The 20,816-nt window shown below is 33.9% G+C and overlaps 2 protein-coding genes and 2 long non-coding RNA genes across 4 annotated transcripts; 1 reads left to right on the top strand and 3 right to left on the bottom strand.

The window, feature by feature from the left end:
• Window positions 1–366: 366 nt before the first annotated feature.
• Window positions 367–9,035, bottom strand: LOC142222423 (transmembrane protein 181). The gene is made up of 8 exons (XM_075292567.1): window positions 7,594–9,035; window positions 4,262–4,518; window positions 4,117–4,197; window positions 3,950–4,049; window positions 1,623–1,900; window positions 1,451–1,553; window positions 1,168–1,392; window positions 367–932 (listed from the first exon to the last, which is right to left on the bottom strand). Exons 1-8 carry the CDS (start codon window positions 8,036–8,038, stop codon window positions 796–798), a joined length of 1,626 nt encoding a protein of 541 aa, XP_075148682.1. The 5' UTR covers window positions 8,039–9,035; the 3' UTR covers window positions 367–795.
• A 4,071-nt stretch (window positions 9,036–13,106) lies between these two features.
• LOC142222422 (pre-mRNA-processing factor 17) lies at window positions 13,107–15,205 on the bottom strand. Its single transcript, XM_075292566.1, has 3 exons — window positions 14,429–15,205; window positions 13,882–14,360; window positions 13,107–13,742 (listed from the first exon to the last, which is right to left on the bottom strand). The coding sequence occupies exons 1-3, from the start codon at window positions 15,138–15,140 to the stop codon at window positions 13,209–13,211; spliced, it is 1,725 nt and encodes a 574-aa protein (XP_075148681.1). The 5' UTR covers window positions 15,141–15,205; the 3' UTR covers window positions 13,107–13,208.
• Window positions 15,206–16,240: 1,035 nt separating this feature from the next.
• On the top strand, window positions 16,241–16,744 carry LOC142219410 (uncharacterized). The gene is made up of 2 exons (XR_012717558.1): window positions 16,241–16,493; window positions 16,551–16,744. It is a non-coding gene; the product is annotated as an uncharacterized LOC142219410 (long non-coding RNA).
• A 1,834-nt stretch (window positions 16,745–18,578) lies between these two features.
• On the bottom strand, window positions 18,579–18,939 carry LOC142219409 (uncharacterized). Its single transcript, XR_012717557.1, has 2 exons — window positions 18,850–18,939; window positions 18,579–18,792 (listed from the first exon to the last, which is right to left on the bottom strand). It is a non-coding gene; the product is annotated as an uncharacterized LOC142219409 (long non-coding RNA).
• Between the last annotated feature and the right edge of the window lie 1,877 nt (window positions 18,940–20,816).

Below are 20,816 nucleotides of genomic sequence, written 5' to 3'. Positions count from 1 at the left end.
CCGAATAAACAACAACGAACTCCAACAAAAAAATGCTAAATCGACTTAGCGTACTCTGGAATCAGGACATCAATATTGACTCACAATTTCAATCATCAAGAATGCAATGTATTTCAATATTAATATTAGTTTCTATCAATTTTAATTTCTATTTAATTTAATTTTTATTTGTTTTAATTTTTATTTATTTTAATTTTTGTTTTCAAAATTTAATTAATATATATATTTACCGCAGATGTTTTAACATTTATAATCCTGCACTGTAATTATAAGAATTTAATCTTGTTGTGTTGGTAAATAGTGAGTACAACAAACAATTTTTTTCACCATAGTAAATTGATATCTCACCATAGTAAAAAGTTTCGATTTCAAATGGGCTCTTATAGTATTTTTTTTATTTACTTTTTAATTTATTATATTTTTTCCCAATTAATTTAAACAATATATGTATATGTGTTATTATTGTTATTATATATTAAATTTAGATATTTCGTACTTTAACTAATATGGGATAGTATACGATAAAAACACTAACTTTTGTTTTGTTTTACTATATAAATAATTTTAAAATCAATTAAAAAAATAACTGTACATATTTGATATTAAAGATGAGGAGACAGAGAGATAAACATATGTAGACTAATGTATATATATATATATTAAGTAAAGGATAGGTTAGGGTAATATCTTAGATATAAACTTCGAATTGAAAACATAGTTTAGGGATTCCGGAGGGGATTTTTGTGTGTTCATTTTGTTTTTTTTTGTTTGTTCATATTTCATTTAAATATGTAACTAATCACTATCATAGTCATTTTTTCCGGCCACTGTTAGAGGGCGTCGTGATTCATCTTCTGAGCCGTAGACGACTTCTTCGTCGGAATCGTTGATCATTGAAAATGCTGGGTTATCTTTGGTAACAGATATTTCAGCTAGTGAAGAAAGAAAGATAAGCAATTAGTTTAATATTAAAAAAATCACACTAACTTCTCTGACACAAGAAGAGCGCTACTAGAATTATTTGTAATTAGTGCTAAACTTCAAAAGACGCATGTATAAATTTGCTTGATTTATCTGATCAATTAGTTCAATAATGTTATACATTTAATTCAAGTAGCGCTTTGCATGAGTCATGTCGGAGACTTTTCAATTGACTCTTCATTGTACCTTGAGAAAATCTACCATTTGGAGCATAAACATATGCCATGGTAAACAAATAGAAATTTAATAGACCATAAAAACACATAAACTGAGCTGAACTACGATAAGTTGTATTCAGACTAGCCACAAAATTATCCTCCAAAATTCCAAATCCAAATCGACAGGTGGTTACCGTAACCGAAATCGATATGACAAATAACATTAGCAATGTTAGAAATTTCAAACGCATATCTAAAACATAATCATTATCATTATTTTGAACATTGGGAAATTGTCGTTTATAACTCACCAAAGAAAGGCATAGATCTCAGTTCTGTATAAGCCCTTAATATTAACATAATCAAGTATAGAATGTACATACAGCCGGCAATATAGAAAAACATTTTGAAGCCCTGCAAAATAGATATTAATTAATGGAAATTTTGAAAATTACTTAGCACTTGGCACAAACAAATAATTACATTATAATTTTTGGTATCCACAAAATGACTGTAGGTAGGATCTTTTAATTCATTGCACTTCTCCCATGTGGCTAAAACAATGGCACATAGCCATATGGGCATTACTACAATAAGTTTTGGCAAATAAAACTTTAAAAATCTTCTTTCATTTTGTCGTAATCCATGATATATACAAAGCCAAAACATAAGAAGCGCACTTAAGAATGTTGCTTGTAGGACGGCATCTAACATTCCAGGAAGCCAAGAGTTCATTAGAAATATTAAAGGGAAGAAAGGATCTGCGAAAGATACAAACAAAATTATAAATACTCACATAAAGATTAAGAATTTTTGTTTAAGTTTTATGAAATAAATAGTAATTAAATACTTCGAGGTGTGTCCCATCACATTGGTAATAGGTATTTGAAGGGTATTGTGGGCTATTTAAAACAAAATAAAAATTCAAGTACATAATTTTTTGTTTTTTTTTTTCATTTTCGAAGCAGATTCATGTTGTTCCTATCTACTATTCATCAAGACCACAGTCCTTATTGGGTGATATTAGGGAGTCATCGTGGTGCAATGGATAGCATGTCCGCCTTGTATACAAAGAGTTGTGGGTTAAAACCCAGTTTAGACCAATACACCAAAAAGTTTTTCAGCGGTGGATTATCTCACCCCAGTAATGTTAGGTTAGGTTAGGTTAGGTGGCAGCCCGATGTATCAGGCTCACTTAGACTATTCAGTCCATTGTGATACCACATTGGTGAACTTCTCTCTTGTCACTGAGTGCTGCCCGATTCGATGTTAAGCTCAATGACAAGGGACCTCCTTTTTATAGCCGAGTCCGAACGGCGTTCCACATTGCAGTGAAACCACTTAGAGAAGCTTTGAAACCCTCAGAAATGTCACCAACATTACAAACAAAAAATTTCAAAAAATAATTAGGCTTCCAGAATTTTTTTTTTAAATAAAATCCTGGTATTAATCTATATAGACATTTTATAAAAAATAAATCTATATAAAAAAGAAAAATACACAAAAATCAAAATATCGGACTAATCAGATAGAATGTTTAGATGTTAAAAATGTAATGTGTCGGATATATAAAACAAACATAAACTGCCATAAATTAGGACGAGCGGACAATTACAAATATTGTTTCTATAGAAGTAAAATGGTGAAACATCGATTTATAAATGGTCTATCAGTTATGAAGATTAGAGGCCATTAATTTAATGTAAAGAATTTCGAGTGGCTTTGATGAAACAAACGTTCTCCCAAAAGACCGCCTCAGATGGTACGTTGGCAGAGGTTTCATTTAAAATTATAGCTTCCAAGGACATCGGGTGTATATGGAGATTTCTCAAAAATTTATCTCCACATACAAAATCTGCGCCGACGGGAAATTTCCGCATTTATTTATGGATCTCAAATAACTCAAAATTTCTGACAAATCTTATGAAAATTTTAGACTGGAAAAAATTTCTTAAAACAAATTGGAGATGGATTTATATGTATGTGGTATGACCCATCTTCGAACCCGACATGCCTGCCAAAAATTCAGAATGTTAGGTTCTACTGCTATATTGCATTAAAATGTTACCTTTATCAAGAGCATATATAGGGTTAAAAATCGATAGTTTAATATGTTAGAAATGGACTATAGGTTAGGTTAGGTTATGTGGCAGCCCGATGTATCAGGCTCACTTAGACTATTTAGTCCATTGTGATACCACAGTGGTGAACTTCTCTCTTATGGACTATACAATTGATCAATTCAGCCCATATTCTAGTATAACCTACTCTTTATATCACCGTGAAATTTCACCAATATATGTTAAATACACTTTGAATGGCCTGAAATCCAATACTTCGTTTTTCGTTGTTCGATTAAAAACCCTAGTTGAATCTAATTTGTCGAAATATTTCTTTAGTTACAAAGATAAGAAGTGTTTTTCAAATTTTGTTTCGCCGGAGTCGGAGTCGAGTAAATTTTATACGACTCCGGCTCCGACTCCGACTCCAGCAAAATCTTTAGACTCCGACTCCAAGACAAGATAACTGGCATATGGAATAGATAGACAAGATAACGGATATCACAATGGACTGAATAGTCTAAGTGAGCCTGAATCTTAATCGGGCTGCCACTTTAACCTAACGGATATGTCTTTAGTTCGATTTAAAAGTTCCTTAGCTACCGTAGCACTGACGGAGCCTCATGAAAATGGGGGGTAAGTCCCATTTTCTCAATCTCTGGTTATATTTCATCATTTCGATTAGATGTAACAATTCCACTAACAGATTAAATACTAATCAGAGGATACTTTAAATTTGCTTATACTTACTATCATATAGTAACAACAATGGTAATAATACCGAAATCCACTTTTGTTCTATGGACCAATCATAAATAGGATACTTTCTCAAGCTATGCGCATACCAGCACTGTAAGAAATAAAAAGTTTATAATATTAATTACAAATTAAAATACATATAATTACAAAAGACTTACTATTACTATAAAGGCAAATAATAGGAATATAAATCGAAACCATATTTCAATTTGTGTGAATTCAGGACTGTACGTTTTGAACTGAAAGAAAAACAGCAAGAATTAAATAACATCACAAAAATATTTTCAAATTACATATACTTACATAAAAAGTTATTCCAGTTATATTATATTTTTGATGAAATGTTTCTAAGCCAAAAAATCTTACGGTTATTATATAATGGGCATACTCCAAAAATCCCAAATGCATTACAGTAAATTCTTCACAATCGTTTCGAATACAGGAAAGATGTCTTGTACGATTATGTAGATTATTTGAGGAAAGTATACTTTGGGGCTTATGTTGTTCGGTAATGCCATCAATTCCAACACTGACATAAAATTTTTTGTCATATTTTTCATCTGTAATAATTAAAGTTATATGTAAATTTAAAAAGAAAAATTACGTATTTAGCATAAATGGTACAATTTAAATAGAAAATGTGGATATTTTGCTGAAAAAGTCTAGCTTTAGAGATGTCTACCTCTTATCTTTTGGTAACTGAGGCTACAGTTTAAATACATTTTAGAAATTTTTGAAATAATTGAAAATAAATAAAACAAACATGGAAGTGAGTGGAAAGTCGGTTTTTTAAGAAAAGCGCCGAAGTCGATTTTTTTTTCCAAAAAATCGCGATTTTTCATTTTCTTTTTTTGCAAATGGAATTCACAATGTACTCGAAATTAGCTTTAATATGAGTAGCATATTGCTTATATGGGAAAGGGTCAAAGTTTTGAAGGACCCCTCCGTATTTTGAAGTATTTTATATGAATTCTAAATATGTTGAGAATCCAAAATCTACACACTGACCAAAAATTGGACCAATCGAACAACATGTATACAGTTAATTTAAGCCTAATTATACCCACCACCATAGAACGGTAATGGGGGTATAATAAGTTTGTCATTCCGGTTGTAACACATCGAAATATCGATTTCCGACTATATAAAGTATATATATTCTTAATCAGGGAGAATTTCTGACGATATAACCATGTCCCTCTGTCCGTCTGTCTGTTGTAATCACGCTACAGTTTTTAATAATGGAGATATCGTCCTGCAATTTGGCACAGATTCGTTTTTTGCTTGCGGGCAGGTCAAGTTCGAAGATGGACCGGTCCAGGGGGCTAATCACGGCATTCGGTATCGAATTCATAATCGTATTGAAAAAAATTGTCGTTACGATTAAAAGTTTGGATCACGGGATTCGATCGAAATTTGATGCAATTTCTTAAGTGTTGCCAACAGCAAAAAACGAAGCAGAACAAAATGAAATGAAAAAATTAAGTTAGCGTCACAAAATAGAATGTAGAAAAAACATGTTTTTGGAGGTTTCAAAGTAAAAAGTAGATCCCATATAAGCCGACCCCCCGATTTGGGGTTTTGTGCTTCTAGAAACCGTATTTTCTGTCCGATTTGCCTGAAATTTGATATCTAGAGGTATTTGAGGACCAAAAATATGTGTCCCGAAAATGGTGGCTATCTGTCCATGTTTTGGTATAGCCCCCCGATCTCCCGATTTTACCACTTGGGCTTCTAGACACTTTATTTTCTATCCGATTTGCCTGAGATTGGAAATCTTGAGGTATTTTAGTACCACAAAGAGGTGTAGCGAAAATGGGGCGTATCGGTTCATGTTTTGGTATAGCCCCCATATAAACCGATTTCCCGATTTTACTTCTTGGGCTTCTAGACATTGTATTTTCTATTCGATTTGCCTTAAATTTGAAATCTAGAAGTATTTTAGTACCACAAATAGTTGTGCCGCAAATGATGCCTATCGGTCCATGTTTTGCTATAGCCCCCATATAAACCGACCTCCCGATTTGGGGTCTTGGGCTTCTAGAAACCGTATTTTCTATCTAATTTGCCTGAAATTTGATATCTAGAGGAATTTTTTGACAACAAATCGGTGTGCCGATAATGGTTTCTATCGGTCCATGGTTTAGTATAGCCCCCATATAGGCTGATCTCCCGATTTTACTTCTTGGGCTTCTAGAAAACGTATTTTCTATACGATTTGCCTAAAATTGAATTTCTAGAGGTATTTTAGGGCCACAAATAGTTGTGTAGAAAATGGTGCCTATCGGTCCATGTTTTGGTATAGCCCCCATATAAACCGATCTCCCAATTTTACTTCTTGGGCTTCTAGACACTTTATTTTCTATCCGATTTGCCTGAAATTTGATATCTACAGGTATTTGAGGACCAAAAATAGGTGTCCCGAAAATGGTGTCTGTCGGTCCATGTTTTGGTATAGCCCCCATATAGATCGATATCGCGATTTTACTTCTTGGACTTTTAGACACTTTATTTTCTATCCGATTTGCCTGAGATTGGAAATCTTGAGGTATTTTTGTACCACAAAGAGGTGTAGCGAAAATGATGCCTATCGGTCCGTGTTTTGTTATAGCCACCATATAGACCGATCTCCCGATTTTACTTCTTCGGCTTCTAGAAACCGTATTATCAATCCGATTTTTTTTTGAAATTTGAAATCTAAAGGTATTTTAGTACCACAAAAAGGTGTAGGGAAAAAAATTGGTAGAGATGTTGATATATCCCCCTTATAAACCCGCCCTACGATTTGGGGTCTAGATTCTGTGGGGTTTTCAGAACCAATGCAGAATGTTTTTGGCATAGCATCCATATAGACTGATCTCTCGACTAAACTCCTCAGGCTTATTAGACCGTAGTTATCAAATTTGCCTGAAATTTTAACGGATTTAGTTTTTATCTGTCCATTTGGTAAGACCTCCATATAGACCGATGTCACTTCATGAGGGTATAGAAGGCACACTGATCATGAAAATTGCATGAAACTGAAAGCATGTCCAGATCAACTTTCTTCTAATCATTTGAATAATCTACAGATTTTTGATTTCAAATCAAGGCGTTAGTTCATCATCATTTCTTGCACACCTACACGAGATGTTTGTGATTCCTCTGAAACTCAAACATAAATTGTTATTATAAAGTTAGAATCTGATCTAGGCTTCATAGGTAGAATCTATAAATTTATCTTCAGTAAGCGTACTGGTTGAACTGGTCTGCTTGGGAAAATATCTGTCATCAAACCCTCCTGAAATTATAAATGTTATCAAGTAACCCGCTACAACATCAGTTTTCAAAGGAAATTATTATATTTGATTCATTGTGGTGGGTATTTATCTGAAACTGGAAATCTAGAATTATTTCAGCTCCATTCTCATTCGGGTAATGGGAGAGTATTTGTCATCGAATCCCCCTGAAAATATTTTTCTTTATAAGTAACACTCTACGACGAAGAGTTTTCAAAGGAAACGTTTAAATTTGATTCATCTATCTAAAAAAATTAACTAGAATTTTGATTTAGGTTCAAAAAATTTTCAAGAATTTAAGCAAATACAAAAACTTCTGCTTTTAGCTTCTAAATACAGATCGCATACAATACTCACCATCATTATTGTTGGTCACCAATTTTGCAATCAGCCACAATTGTTGCGAATACGTTGTCATCAGGGGAGACTTCATGGCAAATGGTCCGGTGGCCAAAACATTGGAGGAGTTCGCCAAGCTGGTACGATTCAATATTGTCTTGGCGGTAATTTCAGTTGTGCTGGTAATTGGTGGTCCCGTCAATCCAATAATTATACCCAATCCAAAGCAGGTGAAGAATCCCAAAAAGACCATTACAAATTCACGTTTGTGCATGGAATACAAACGCATGTGAACTGAACGTTCACAACGATCATGATGATATGCAGGTGCTATATACTTATTGAATTCACTAAATAGATCACTAAATTGTGACAGAGAATTCTTGAGGCGAAGGAGAAGACCACCTGAGGGTAGATGATAGGCATACCCTAAACCATTGGTATCAGAGGGTGGTTTGGCCATTTTTGATTATTTATCACTATGTGTTTCTGCTATACACCTTTGTTGTTGTTGGCTACAAAATAGTACCTTCAATAGTTAAACGGAAGGCTTGGAATGATGCAGTGTGCCAAGAATAAAGGATTATCTAACAAACGAACAATATTAATACTATATACTTGTATGTATAATGCCTTCTTCATGGGAGTAAAAATGTAAAAATTTATAAGCCAATGGTATTTGGACGAATTTCCAAGATATACAAGATTTGTTTTCTTTTTGTGTTTAATATTTCGACTTGGTTTGGAGAATTTTACGATCCATAATTTTTATTCACTATATATTGTTTTATTTTCAAGGTTTCGATAGTGGTTTTGTTTTTCGTTTCTTGTGTACAGTTTTCTCCATCTTTTCATATCACTACTTCATCAGGACTGAAGAGGCATGGCACATATCATATAACAATTCGATGAATAAACTCGTTTTGGTTATACTCTTTGCTAATTTATAAATTTCGATACTAATTTCGCGTTAATTCTTTGTTAAAGCATAGTTTATTGATTTTATTTTATTTTCTATTTTCATTTCCAGCATCGGTTGCCAATACACTACATATGTTTGAAAATAATTTTCTTGTATGTTATGGGGGGTGGTTTTCGACGATTGTCACATTTGACAGCACATTGCCTACCTTAAGGCGCATGTCCAAATATCAATGATAACAATACACAAGAACATGTGATAGAATTTTAAATTAATGCCGCTTTTCTATGCCGGCATTTCGTATCCCTTTTGTTGCAACATTCTGTTTTGATTTTCGTAGTAACAAGTGTGAAAGTTTTGTAAACAAACCTGCTTCTTTGGTTGGGCAATCACAACAAGCTGTTGATATTTTGTTTACTATGATAGGGAACCTATCATCTGTCACCTATCTCTGTATCTTCTACTTCCTTGGAGGGGTAGTGGAAAGACAGATTTACACCACATATGAAATTGTGAATATGCAAATGGATTTCAATTGAAATTACGGGTCATAAAAATGATACTGAGATACAATTGGAACTTGGACACTGAGAAAATATTCAATTTTCAAAATATTATTTACGTAGAAAATTTTGTTAAAATTTTATTTCTATAGAAAATTATTCCTACAAAAATTGTGCATTATTTCTATAAAAATAGGATAATTTTTTTTTTCAAATTTTATTTCTATAGAAAATTTTATCAAAATATTATTTCTATAGAAAATTTATCAAAATTTTATTTCTATAGAAAATTTTGTCAATATTTTATTTCAATAAAAAATTTTTCAAAATTTTATTGCGTAGAAAATTTTATTTCTATAGAAAATTATTTCTATAAAAAATGGGAATTATTTCTATGAAAATACAAGAAAATTTTGTCAAATTTTATTTGTATAGAAACTTTCGTCAAAATTTTATTTGTGTAGAAATTTTTGTCAACATTTTATTTCTATAGAAAATTTTGTCAAAATTTTATTTCTATAGAAAATTTTGTCAAAATTTTATTTCTATAGAAAATTTTGTCAACATTTTATTTCTATAGAAAATTTTGTCAAAATTTTATTTCTATAGAAAATTATTTCTATAAAAATTGTGTATTATTTCTATAAAAATAGAAGAAAATTTTGTCAAATTTTCACCAATTCAATTCACCACCATCACCATCACCATCCAATTTTTACCCTCTACGTTTAGTTTTCATGTGAAAAAATAAAATTATTTTGTAACATAAGCAACTGCGATGAATTCAAATTATAAATTTTTGTAATGTGCGCTGTATGTAAAAAAAGATTTTCCCGCTTTCCGTTGAAACTTTTCTTGAAATTTCTTGCCACCGTGGTGCAATGGTTAGCATGCCCGCCTTGCATACACAAGGTCGTGGGTTCGATTCCTGCTACGACCGAACACCAAAAAGTTTTTCAGCGGTGGATTATCCCACCTCAGTAATGCTGGTGACATTTCTGAGGGTTTCAAAGCTTCTCTAAGTGGTTTCACTGGAATGTGGAACGCCGTTCGGACTCGGCTATAAAAAGGAGGTCCCTTGTCATTGAGCTTAACATGGAATCGGGCAGCACTCAGTGATAAGAGAGAAGTTCACCACTGTGGTATCACAATGGACTGAATAGTCTAAGTGAGCCTGATACATCGGGCTGCCACATAACCTAACCTAACCTAACCTTGCCTATAAACCTCACAGAGCCCAAGACCTCTCCAACGAATGCAAAACCGTGGAAATAGATTCGTGCGTTCTGGAATTGCATCAGAGATGGCAATGTATATAAAAAAAGAATTTCCCTCTTTTCCGTTGAAACTTTTCTTGAATTTTCTTTGCTATAAACCTTACGGGGCACGAGACCTTTCCAACGAATGCAAAACCGTCAGGAAGAAAAACCCGACTTATATATTAGATTTTGTCAAAATTTTATTTCTAGTTTTGTTCAAAATTTTATATCTATAGAAATTTGTTTCAAAATTTTATTTACGTAGAAAATTTTATCAATATTTTATTTCTATAAAAATTGTGAAGTACCTCCTAGTATATGAGGAATATTTTGCAAAATCTACTAAAAGAAAGAAGAAGAAGATAAGAATTCTACCAATCTACCAAACAGTAAAAAACCTACCATTTTTGGTAGAATTCTACCAACTATGGCAACCGTGGCACTATGTCCTTCGGTACCAATTCCTCTTCCATTCTATATTAAGGCAAGATAAACAAGTAAATGCGGATATAAGTTCTTATTTATCCTTCACCATGGATTGCGTACAAAGTTCTACTAAAGACTGTCATCCACAATCGAATAACTTGGGTTGCGGTAGCAGTTAGTTATGGCAAGTTATTTTAGATAAAAAAATCCAGATTAAATAGCTATATAAGCCACTTTAGTTCTTGGTCGTTTTATATAGAAGAGACCATAAATAATTATGAGCCGACATAAACCAATTTTCATATGGTAAGTAGAGGACAAAATTTCAACCGTATCGGATTACTCCCCCAAAAAGTTCCGGAGGTCAAATCTGGGGATCGGTACATATGGAGGCTATTTATAATTATGGACCAATTTTTGCATGGTTGTTAGAGGGCATACGTACATCACGTACCAAATTACAACCAGTTCGGATGAAGAGGTTCCGGAGGTCAAAATTTGGGGTCGGTTTATATGGGGGATATACATACCGAATTTCAACCGGATCGGGTAAAATGTACTCTTCCAAGAGGCTCCGCAAGCCAAATTTGAGTCGGTTTATACCGAAGAGTGGTCCGATATGGCCCTTTTGCAATATCATCCGACCTTTATCAATAATAACTACTGGTGCCTAGTTTCAAAAGGTTAGCTTGTTTCATCCGGAATTTAGCATGATTTCAACAGACGGACGAACAGCTCTAGATCGACTCAGAATTTCACCACGACCCAGAATATAAATACAAATATGGGGTCTGAGAGCAATATTTCGACGTGTTACAAACAGAATGACAAAGTTAGTATACCCCCCAACAAATGCTTTAAATATACGGCACAACGGAGAAAAATGGCGAAAATAAACAAACCAACCAAATTGTTAATAAAAAATTTTAACAACATATAAAGAATGACAAGGTTCCCACAATGATCGTTGCTTCTACAGAAATAATAATACAATAAATGCATCGTTGCAAAACACTTCTACATAGGTGGAGTCTAACACTGTATGCGAAATTTTAGCTAATTTTTGTTTAAAATTGACTCCCTATAATGTTTCACTCAACGAAAATATAGGACTTAGATACAGTATGCCAACAAAGCTGTGTCTAGCATTTGACCTATAGACAATCAAAAATATTAAGGAAACTCTAAAACAATTATTTTCAAACTGTTGAGACAAAAACAAAAAATATTTCCAAAACAAACGCCACAATTAACTGGATTCATCAAACAAAGGGAAAAATATTTTTTATTTTCAACCACGAAATTAATTGATCGAATTAATTTTTAACTGATTTTAATTTTTAACAGAAATTATAGCAGCAATCACTAACTTTAAAATTAATTGATACCATTAATTTTCAATAAAATTGAGTTGAAAAATTTTTAAATTTAGACATTTAATATTCATTTAAAATGTTTACGATATTTTTGTGAATGCCAACATTTCATTTTGACACTTGTCACTTTCTCTTTCATTTTGATAATTTTTTAATTGCTGTTTACAAATTCAATTAAGGTCTTAATTGGAAAAAAATTGTTTTTTCTGTGTTGTCAGTTCATAACTTTTTTACCTCCTCCAAGAGGTTCTGGAGGTCAAATATTGGTATCGATATATATGGCGGCTATTTATATTTATGGACCGATATGGACCAATTTTTGCATGGTTGTTAGAGGAGGGCATACGTACATCACGTACCAAATTACAACCAGTTCGGTTTATTCAACCGGATCGGGTGAAATTTACACTTCCAAGAGGCTCCGTAAGCAAAATTTGGGGTCGGTTTATACCGAAGAGTGGTCCTATATGGCCGTTTGCAATATCATTCGACCTATATTAATAATAACTGCTGGTGCCTAGTTTCAAGAGAATAGCTTGTTTCGTCCGGAAGTTAGCATGATTTCAATAGACGGACGGACAGCGTTAGATCGACTCATAATTTCACCACGGCCCAGAATATAAATACAAATATTTTTTGTGTATGCCAACATTTCATTTTGATACTTGTCACTTTCTCCAAAATCACTCTTTTTCGCAATTTAGTGTCGAATTTTTCATGCAAACATTATTTCAAATTCCGAAAAACCGAATTTTTGTTTCATTTACGAAAAATAATGATGCAATTGATTTTTAATTTCAATATCTTTAATCACGAACATTATACTATTAATCACCTACATCAAGAAAAAAATTAATTGGATCATTAATTTTTGTGATAGACTTTCATTTTGATAATTTTTTAATTGCTGTTTACAAATTCAATTAAGGTCTTAATTGAAAAAAAAAAATGTTTTTTCTGTGTTGTCAGTTTGGCTCATAACTTTTTTACCATGCAAAATCTCGTTGTTGCTAACAATTAGAAAATATTTCTTTTAATCTAAAAATTTTGATATATAGAGGTACGTAGATATATTTGCATTTATATAAAAATAAATCATAAATATTAAGACTTAATTTATATATTCCATAAAAACAATCGCTCACATTTAATCCCAAAATTTAATTAATCCATCCCAGCCGGCCGTGACAACTTTACTCGCCTCATGCGGATGCCATAAAGTACTGATGCACACTCCTTCATGTGCTTGCCATTTCTTATACATTTTCGATGTTTTCCAATCCCATATATAACATTTACCATCACCATCTCCAGAAACTAAATAACTCATGTCTGGAGAGAAATCAAGTTGACAAGCATAACCAGATACCATATGGCCACTAAAAGATTTCTTGCGATTCATTTTGAAACGATTCAAGGCCGAGAAGATGACAATCTTATTATCCAAACTTTGACAAGCTAACCATTTTCCATTTGGTGCTAGGGTAACGGCTGGCATGGAATGCATAGTTGGATCGGCAATATATTTCATATCCACAGGAATATCCCACTCCCAGATACGCATTGATTTGTCATCGGAGGTAGTAACAAAACGACGGTTTTCGTCCACAAAGGTAATAGTGTTAACAGCACCCAAATGTCGATCATATTCCTGAACAATATCACCGCTTCGTGTGTCCCACTGAAAATAATAAATGCAATGTGTTTTATAGTGCAGGAAAATCATGTCCTTATTTCTCCAACAATAGCTACCACTCAATGTTAGCAAATGCACATATTTTCGTACTCTTCGCCATTTTGTTCTACTATAAAATACTCACACAAATAATCTTTTTATCTGATGTTCCAGCCACAAACAGATGCTGTTTCGAATTATCCGGATGGAATTTTACACAGAATGGCATTTTTCTCGCTGTAAAACGTGAAACAACATCACCCGTTTCAGCATCCCATAGTTTAATGTAACGATCATATGAAGCTGATAGAAATTGTGTTCCTCGATTGTTCCAGGCAACATCTTTAATCGCCTGACGATGACCATTAAATGTTCGTATGCATCGACGTTCACCATAAACTTCCCAAAGTTTAACTCGACAATCCATGGAGCCGGATAAAAGTAAATGTGCTGTTTTAGGAAACCAACGTATGGCTGAAATACCTTTGGTATGACCCGTCCATGTGTGTATATGTGCTTTGGGAAGGTAGCATTTTGAAGGTGGAGCATTTGTTCGGAGATTTACATCCAGATCATGAGGGGCATGTAGATATGAACGTCCTTGATAATCATAGGCGTCTTTTACTGTTGAAACAAATAAATGAAATATGTTAAATTCTTTTATCTAAATTCTTGCAATTCAATCAACTTACTGTGCAATATGGATTTCTCTTCCAATGGCTTGTCTTCGGGTATGCGATTACGTCTGTGTCTCTTTGCCAGAATTTCTTCCAATTCGGCCTTTTCTTGCTCATTGGGCTTGGCCACACTCTCTTCATTCTCATATTTACCCCAGGGTCCAAGAAATCCTTCTATATCTTGAGGGTTGTCATTTTTTTCTTGTTTTCGTTTCTTCTTTGGTTTTGGAGCTTCGAACACCGTTTTACCATCGTCATCGTAGGCCGACTGTAAATCTCCCACAAAGGATTTTCCATCGGCCACTTCATCCACTGTGGGATCTAATGCATACCCATATGTGTGGAACGTTCTCCTTTGATTTTCAAATTCGAATGCATTGATATGGGCCTTTTCTACATATCCAGCTAATGTATTACGCGGAGCTTTCATTTGTTGTGTTTGGTCAGGATTCTCTGGTCCCTTAACTGGTGCATATAACTCCTCGTATTTGGGATTATATGTGATTTCTTTAAGTGTGGGGTCTATTGTTCGTTGCACGGCCACTGTACCCATTGGAACAACCTCAGGAGCTGCACACACGGCCAGTGTCTTTGCCACCGATAATTTTGGATCAATGGGCTTTAGGTAGTCTGGTGTTTCATTTGTTTTAGTATTATTGTCTTTTGATTCTTCACTATCGGAATGTTCTCCCTCGGACGAACTTCCATAATTCTGTAGTCCTAACATTTCTCTTTATTTTTAATATGCGTTTATCTTTTCCACTGGCACTCAACAAACAAAACGTTTTAACAAATTTGTTTTGACAGCCAGAGATGCCAAGCTCCTATAGAAAAAAAGTTACCAATGAATATATGCGGTATCGAGTTAATGCTGAGTTGGCAGCACTGATTACAGAACAAGGTACAAGGGCTGTCATTCGCGATTACTTTATAAAATTCCCGTGACTGGGGATCTCAAAATATTGAATCCCGGGATTTTTTCAGGATTCTTCAAATATTGTGAGTAACAACAACCTACAGTACAAAAAAAACTCAAGGCATATTAATTAAAGGTAAAGTCACGAGCAAACGTGTGTACACCCCATGATATTTAAAAAGTCAAACTAAAATGGCAGGTCACTTAAGTTGACATTTTGTGTATGTGTAGTGTTGTTGTATTGTAATATTTATGTACACAAAGAATGTAAACAAACCTACTAAATGTAAACAAAGCCTTTGACAAGATGAATGTCGATATTAGTCACCTGATTGCATGACTTTACCTCTTTAATATGCCTTGAAAAAAACTATAGTAAATTAAGCCAATTTGGCTTAACACACTTTTATTAACAAAAACTACACAGCAAAGGAATGTAAGAGGAAATTAAAGAAATTGAAAACCACGTGGTAGCATTTAATGCCGCCACACAATGAACACGCCACTTAATTCTTCCTTCCCTGCCAGCATTTCAAAGTTCCATTTCATCCTCATCGCTACCACAGACTCGTAAGTGACACTACAACAATCGTCAATTGTGATGGGGGAAACGTGTCAAAAAGTACGGAATGTACATGACAGTATTTTGCCATCACTATTATTACAAGAGCCATTTGATATTTTGTGAAATACCAAGCGCAACTTGCTCATTATAATTTATTTAAATAAAAACCACAAATGAAGTGTTGAAAACATAGTTATTTCACTTAAAATTGTGAAAGATATCCCTGCCAGCATTTCAAAGTTCCATTTCATCCTCATCGCTACCACAGACTCGTAAGTGACACTGCAACAATCGCCAACTGTGATAGTATTTTGCCATCACTATTCGCATGAAAGTATTTTGCCTTCACTATTGTTACAACCCTGCCAGCATTTCAAAGTTCCATTTCAACCTCATCGTTACCACAGACTCGTAAATGTCACTTCAACCATCATGAAAAGGTACATCAAAAAGTACATGCAAGTAATTTGCCACCCCTACTGTTAAAAAAGCCATTTTTTTTGTGAAACGCCAAGCGCAACCAGCTTGTTATATTTTAATTAAATAAAAACGAAAATAAAGTTTTGAAAACATAGATTATACGCTTAAAATTGTGAAAGGTATATTGGTGAACAATTTGGTGATTTTCCAAATGGAATAAAGTGATTGTTTTTCAGATATTTTACAGACACGCTGCCTCCATGGAATAAAAACACTGGTTGATAGACGCAGCAACATGTAACTCGCTACTTGTAACTCAACATCATCATTAATGCCAAAAATTATGTTAAATGTAATGTGATAGTGGTATAAATGTTATATTTTTAAGAATTTGTAAATGTTTAATCAAATTAATAAATATCTAAACAAACGTGTTTTATGCGCTTTACAGACTATCAGTTATTCCGGACGACAGTGCTCGTGTCGAACATATCCCATATATTGTGCACATTATAAGTTAAGTCCGACGGCATAATCGATACTGCTGCATGTTTATGGGATCGATAACACATTTACCGATTATTTAGTCATCGCCGACAAGTCGTATCGATCCGACACACTGTACGATTCTTTACAAACACCGACATTCCGTCCGGAATAACTGATAGTCTGTAAAGCGCATTACTCGACCACAATGATTCTTTTACAACTATCTTAAAATGCACTTTTTCTGATTGTTTGGAGGGTCCCTTATTGGCGTCGTTCTAAATTGATCTATAAAGGCACCTAATAATTGCACTCATGCGAAACATTTTTGTAGTAACTTGGCGTGGTACAACTTCTCAATAGTGACGGCGCTTTTCCGACGAATTTTTGATGTCGTATATGATTGTTTTCGACGTAGTGGGGATTCTCAAAAGAGTCCCCAAATTCAAAAAATGTTGGCAGGGAAGAGGCATTTTATATTTTGTGAAACACCAAGCACAACTAGCTTCTTATAATTTATTTAAATAAAAACGATAATGAAGTGCGGAAAACATAGTTATTTCTTTTAAAATTGTGAAAGGTATATTGACTTTCCAAATGGAATAAAGTGATAGTTTTTCAAATATTTTTCCAGACACGCTGGCTCCATTGGGAATAAAAGCAATGGCTGATAGACGCTACAACATGTAATTTGCAACTTGTAACTCAACATCAATATTTTATTAATGCATAAAAATATGTTAAATGTGATGTGCTAGTCGTATAAAAGTTAAATTTATGAGAATTTATAAATGTTTAATAAAAATAATAAACATCTAAACAATCGTGTTTTACTTGACCACAATGATTCTTTTACAACTAACTTAAAATGCACTTTGTCTGATTGTTTGAAGGGGCTCTTACTGGCGTCTTTCTAAATGTATCCAGAAGGGCACCAAATAATTGCGCTCATGCTATACTTTTTTGTAGTAACTTGGCGTGGTACAACTTCCCAATAGTGACGGCGCTTTTCCGAGGTGTTTTGGATATCGTATACGACTGTTATCGACGTAGTGGGGTTTCTCAGAAGCGCCCCCAAATTCAAAAAATGTTGGCAGTGATATTGGTAAATAATTTCCAACTGGAATAAAGTGATATTTTTCCAGACACGCTGCCTCCATCGAGAAAAAAACACTGGCTGAGTGACGCTGCAACATGTAACTTGGCGTCGTTCTAAATTTATTAAAAAAAGCACCTAATAATTGTACTCATGCGATACTTTTTTGTAGTAACTTGGCGTGGAATAACTTCTCAATAGTGACGGCGCTTTTCCGACGAATTTTGGATGTCGTATGCGATTGTTTTCGACGTGGTGGTGATTCTCAGAAGCGCCGTCACATTCAAAAAATGTTGGCAGAGATATGGGGGCTATATACAATTATGAACCGATATGGTCTAATTTTTGTGTTATTGGGGATCGGTTTATCTGCGGTCTATATATAACTATAGATCAATATGAACCAAGTTGGGCATGGTTGTTAGCACCCTGCCAACATTTTTTGAATTTGGGGACTCTTTTGAGAATCCCCACTACGTCGAAAACAATCATATACGACATCAAAAACTCGTCGGAAAAGCGCCGTCACTATTGAGAAGTTGTACCACGCCAAGTTACTACAAAAATGTTTCGCATGAGTGCAATTATTAGGTGCCTTTATAGATCAATTTAGAACGACGCCAATAAGGGACCCTCCAAACAATCAGAAAAAGTGCATTTTAAGATAGTTGTAAAAGAATCATTGTGGTCGAGTAAAACACGTTTGTTTAGATATTTATTAATTTGATTAAACATTTACAAATTCTTAAAAATATAACATTTATACCACTATCACATTACATTTAACATAATTTTTGGCATTAATGATGATGTTGAGTTACAAGTAGCGAGTTACATGTTGCTGCGTCTATCAACCAGTGTTTTTATTCCATGGAGGCAGCGTGTCTGTAAAATATCTGAAAAACAATAACTTTATTCCATTTGGAAAATCACCAAATTGTTCACCAATATACCTTTCACAATTTTAAGCGTATAATCTATGTTTTCAGAACTTTATTTTCGTTTTTGTTTAATTAAAATATAACAAGCTGGTTGCGCTTGGCGTTTCACAAAAAAATGGCTTTTTTAACAGTAGGGATGGCAAATTACTTGCATGTACTTTTTGATGTACCTTTTCATGATGGTTGAAGTGACATTTACGAGTCTGTGGTAACGATGAGGTTGAAATGGAACTTTGAAATGCTGGCAGGGCATCCATATATTAGCACAATGTACCAAATTTCAACGGAATCGGATGAATTTTGCTCTTCCCAGAGGCTCCGGAGGTCAAATCTGGGGATCGGTTTATATGGGGGCTATATATAATTATGGACCGATATGTATCAACTTTTGCATGGTTGTTAGAGACCATATACTAACACCACCTACCAAATTTCATCCGATCCGGTGAAAGAGGCTCCGCATTGTCCGATATGGCCCACTTGCAATACCATCCGACTTACATCAATAACAACTACTTGTGCCAAGTTTCAAGTCGATAGCTTGTTTCGTTCGTGATTTCAACAGACGGACGGACGGACATTCGTAGGTCGACTCAGAATTTCACCACGACCCAAAATATATATACTTTATGGGGTCTTAGAGCAATATTTCGATGTGTTGCAAACGGAATGACAAAGTTAATATACCCCCCATCTTATTGTGGACGGTATAAAAACTGTTTCTGATAAGGTTTGTAAACTGGATTATTGGCAATTCTTAGTAGGGGATGTGTTTTGGTTGTTAGGTTGTTAACGCAACACATGCCGTAGCAAGATGAAATACAACACTGACATCTCCCCTCTTTATAGCCTTGACATGAATCATACATAAGCCTTGCCAACATCAACGACAAAAATTTTCCAAAAATAATTTTAATGCATAATATGAATAACAGAGGGTCTTAGTGAATATCTTTTGCCCAATAGTAACTCTGTGATCAAAAATATTGTTTTAATTTTTCTTATATGGTTCAAAAATGTGTTTGTTTTTATTTAAAATTTAAGCAAAGCATTTTCTGTGAAACCATGGCTTGTCGGGACTGACATTAACCAACCCAGAAATAAAATAGCTTCCACAAAACTAGTTTGGAACCTCAACGTGTGATCCAATAGTAGTGTCAATTTGGATCATCCGCAATGAATTGTCCATGGGCTTGTCATAGGTCGGAAGTACTGCCTTTTTTGATCCTTAACATTTCTTTAGAAGTTATGCCTTTGATGTTAATTTTAATGAAGAAATTAAAGAAAAACAAGTATATCGTCCGTAAGTTCGGCCAGACCGAATCTTATGTACCCTCCATCATGGATTGCGTAGAAACTTCTACTAAAGACGGTCATCCAGAATTAAATTACTTGGGTTGCGACCGATAGCGAGGCATCTTAAAACTTCTTAACATCATCTTCTAAATTGTAAGCTATTTCAGGCGGGATATATAGTAAACAAAAGAAAGGTCGATTAAATACGTATATATTCAGTTCTTGACCGGTATATACTCGTATAAGGAAGAAATAATTACGAACCGATATGAACTTTTGTGCAGTAATTATAGAACCAAAAGTGAAATATGGGGGTCGCTTTATATGGGGGCTATATAAAATTATGAACACGAGTCTACCAAAAATGGCAGATTTTTTACCGTTTGTTAGATTGGTAGAATTCTTAATAATTTGGAAGATCTTGCAAAATATTCCTCTCCAACTATGAAATGCTTCATACATTTTCTATAGAAATAAAATTTTGAAATATAAAAAGAAATAAGAAATAAAATTTTGACAAAATCTTCTATAGAAATACATTTTTGATAAAATTTTGTATACACTGAAAAAACAGTGAACCCACCAGGAAAGATAACTTTCGATTAATTTTAGAAAATTTTGAACTTTTTTAGAAAATTTTAACTAAATGGTATTACAAGCGCTGGCATCACTCCGATATGGCA

Source organism: Haematobia irritans, chromosome 1 (assembly GCF_050003625.1).
Source record: "Haematobia irritans isolate KBUSLIRL chromosome 1, ASM5000362v1, whole genome shotgun sequence".
NCBI lineage: Eukaryota > Metazoa > Arthropoda > Insecta > Diptera > Muscidae > Haematobia > Haematobia irritans.
This window is presented reverse-complemented; position numbering and strand designations above follow the sequence as displayed.